Source organism: Lolium rigidum, chromosome 6, assembly GCF_022539505.1.
Source record: "Lolium rigidum isolate FL_2022 chromosome 6, APGP_CSIRO_Lrig_0.1, whole genome shotgun sequence".
NCBI lineage: Eukaryota > Viridiplantae > Streptophyta > Magnoliopsida > Poales > Poaceae > Lolium > Lolium rigidum.
The window spans coordinates 222,221,349-222,224,982 of NC_061513.1; the positions used below are offsets into that span (position 1 = coordinate 222,221,349).

Genomic DNA, 3,634 nt, shown 5'->3' on the forward strand with positions numbered 1-3,634 from the left:
ATGCGTTGTAGCTTATAAAATGGGGCGCAAGTGAAATCGTGGCCGTCCGGGGCAGTTCCAAGATTCGCGTGCTGGCCCCACGTCCGGAAGAGTTGACCGGCGTTTCCGACAATACAGAGAGAGCCTTTCGTATACGAACGGTGTACTGGTCCGTATATACGGTGGTGGCCCGCAGCGTGGGGTCGATTAGGACAAGCGGCGACCATGAAAGAGCAGTTCAAAATCCTCCGGCATCTCGCGACCTCCGGGCATCTCGGCGCTCACAGAACACACCAACCCAGGAGCTGACTCGATCTCCAGATTCAGACGGAGCCGGCGATGCAGCACCATGGAGGCGCGCAAGGGTTCACCGAGCTGCTTCTCAGGTTCGTTCCGTGGTTCCGCATCGTCTCTTTTTTGCCGAGTTTTGGTTGATTCCGCGCCGCAGCTGATGCTGACCGCCGATTCCTCCTCCAGCATGGGGTTTCCAGGTGTAGATTCGGGATGGATCGAAAGAGAAGAGGTAATCCCGGCGGAATTCCGCTTGTACACGGAAACCCGGAGCGGTGAGTCAAACAGCTCCGGGAGCGGCAGTGGCGGCGGCGGCTCCGGCGAGCTATATGACGGACTGGACGGAGGTTCCAGGGCATCGACGGAAGACGGCGCTCCCAGCTGCACAGATTCGCCGAGATCCCCGGAGCCATGGGGCAACATGTGAGCCCTTGTTTGACAGTTTGTATTATTACTGAACCACACCTCCAATTAGGTCCTGATTTCGTCAGTTTCGTCAGTAGCGGCGGTTAAGGGGGGGAGGATTTAGCCTGCCTCTACCAACGGCGTTCGTTAGGTATCAACCAAGAGCGGGTCATGTGGGTATCTCATAACAAGAGTAGATAATATACCAGTGAGATGGATATCTCTGCACCCGCACGATATGATTCTCTGGTATCTCTGTATAAAGGTGCTCAATGCTATGTTTGTTCCCGAGGGCATAGAGCGAGATGGAGGGTGCAACAGGGTCTGTTAATCCATGATTTGGTATGGTTGGTACACGGCGAGTAGCAATCGAGGGATCGGGGTCAGCTTGGGGTGTTGGATAAGATGTCTTACTGTTTGGGTTTTCCATCTTGGAGAGAACCGTGTAGTTTCTGGATATAAGGGTGCTTTTGTATCACATACATTATTAGACGGTGGAGACATTATATTAGGGCCACTGTCTCAGTATATGTTTGATAAGGATTAATACAGTTGATCGGGGGCACTGATTACTTCATATTTTTCAGGGGTTGTGATTTTGTTCCAGAAGAGTTGGAGGGAGATTTTCCACCTGGTCTATACACCGAAATAAACGTGTCAACACAAACGGTGATTAGGTATGTTGATTGTTTACAGGCTAAAAAATCATAATCCTGAGCATACAGAATGCAGTATTCTGATGTATGCTGAGGTCACGATGTCTGATTTTGTTAGAGATGCACTTGTTTATGCAGCTCATCTGATGGGGAGGATCTGAATACACATGAGGATTATTGCTCAGAGAGGCCACAAGACACTCAGACATCGAAGAAGAGGTATGCGCCAGCGGCTGTTTGCTTACGTGTTATCCCAGCTGCCGGGAATATTGAGTCATTGCAGTTAGTTTGTTATTCCTGGTGTGTGTCTGAGGGGGTGTGCACATAGACTATGGCAGATGTTGTGCTTGAGTTAATCAATTCCCATATAAATGATAATTGCAGGCCACTCGTGATCGATATAGATGAAGAATTGCCTGGTGGCCCTTCAGACAACGCAGCCGAGAAGCCTTCAGTCGCGCATACATGGGAGAAGAGGTGCGTGCCATTTTTCAATGCCAGAGATGGAATCTGCTTTGTCATAAACCTGATCTTTTTTACCATATGCTATCCGAGCAGTATTCTTTGTTACTAGCATAAGGTTACTCAGATCCGATAATTGTGGTTATGAAGATTACCATACTGGGGGTGTGAACAAATGCTTGTACTGGTATATCTACGGGGTACATTAAAACTGGAATTATGTAAGGAAAAGTTAAGACAGTGTTTACACGCCTTTGTCCAGTAATGGACACATTCTACTTCTCGCATGTTTTTTTCATTAGGATGATGTTCGTACCCATAGGGCTATTATTTGAGTTTGTCAAGTTCACCAGCATTAACCTTTTTTCGTATGTGCCGTTGACAGGCCCCGGGTCGGAAAGATTCCTGACTTTCGAACATCAACAAATGGCAGGAAAAGTGCTCTTGAATCAAAACTAAGGAAATTCGGCGACAGGAAATCAGACGCGGTCGTCACTCCTGTGTCAGGGTTGGAGTTTGATTCACTAGCAGAGGCATTTGACTTCTACAACCTATATTCCTGGGAGGTTGGGTTTGGAATCAGATACGGGACGTCGCGGAAGAATATAGTAAAGAGCTTGACAATGCAGGAAATCCTATGCGGCTGCGCGGTATGTCCTCCCCGGCCCGTTGTATATACTAGCATATTTGTAGAGCACGGTCATTCCCTGAAGTTATGCACTTTCAAATCATACATAGTTTCCTTTGTATGGATTCACTGAATCACATATTTTCATGGTCATTCATAACAGGGGTCACCAAGGCACGACAAGACAAGGTCAATGGCCTGTGGATGTCAAGCCATGATCAGACTTCAGCAAGAGCGAAGCCTGGATACGAGGTGAGTGTGCCAAGGACTCGCTTCTGCTCTGTGTGCCGCAGCAGGCATCACAATGCTGGGACTTGCCCCTCGGTGGAGAGGAGCTCTAAGAAGCCTAGGCGAGAGGCACAGTGCTCCAACTGTGGAGTAGTTGGTCATAAGAAGAATGTGTGTATATCAAAGGGGTATACGGTGACGAACTGGTGAGTTTAATCACTGGTTTCTAGTTCAGCCTAACACACCTCGTGTTAACTGATTTTTTTTTACGCGATCCAATCATAAAGGAGGTATTATTCATTGGCTCGCTGGACCTATTTTTTGTAATAGGCAGTACAGATGGCGGGTGTTCTGTCAACCATTGAGATGGGTCTGGTTCATTTTTTCTGTGCATGTAACACTACACAGAGGTGGGTTTGTACCTTTGGGCAGTTACCCCATTTTTTTGAATGAAGCAATGCATGCTGATTTGTTACCCAGGGAATGACGAGGTTCTAGTAGGTTGGTTTTGGTCAGTTTAACCTGAATAATTAGTGACTAGGAGATGTTTTGCTTGGTACAGCCTATATGAAGCGAGTTTACTTTGTTAAGATATGTTTTCTTTTGTTGCACAGCATGATTTTATTTGTTAGCATATAGTCACTCAATGATGTTATGGTCCCACGCGGAATACAATTCAGAGTTTATTGAATCGACAATAAGCTACGCCATATTATTTTTTCGGACGGTTTGCATTGTTATCAATCAGTCATTTTCAATGCGACCGGATCCTATTATATCGAGGACTAAAGTCAGCTATGCTACAGCAGCAGGACTTTCATTCTTCAATTTTGTAGGATGAAGGCCAAACTAAGCTGAGTTGGTCTACAGAACACAATTCAATGTATTGCGTTTAGTGTAACAGTAGACAAGCTCATTTTTTATGTGCATTAAAGTTTAGTCATAAATTAATGTATACAGTAGTTCTTATCAGCACATAACGTGA

General features: G+C 46.2%; 1 protein-coding gene across 3 annotated transcripts; it reads left to right on the plus strand.

The window, feature by feature from the left end:
• Positions 1–217: 217 nt before the first annotated feature.
• Positions 218–3,239, plus strand: LOC124666551. 3 transcript variants are annotated; one of them, XR_006990929.1, is made up of 8 exons: positions 218–365; positions 457–693; positions 1,263–1,352; positions 1,470–1,550; positions 1,716–1,808; positions 2,179–2,443; positions 2,585–2,855; positions 2,980–3,239. XR_006990929.1 is itself a non-coding variant. In XM_047203892.1 (7 exons), exons 1-7 carry the CDS (start codon positions 319–321, stop codon positions 2,675–2,677), a joined length of 906 nt encoding a protein of 301 aa, XP_047059848.1. In that variant the 5' UTR covers positions 218–318; the 3' UTR covers positions 2,678–3,239. The 3 variants fall into 3 exon arrangements, 2 of the variants coding, with proteins under 2 accessions (XP_047059848.1, XP_047059849.1); XM_047203892.1 differs by having other exon boundaries at positions 2,585–3,239; XM_047203893.1 differs by having other exon boundaries at positions 2,227–2,443; positions 2,585–3,239.
• The last annotated feature ends 395 nt before the right edge of the window (positions 3,240–3,634 follow it).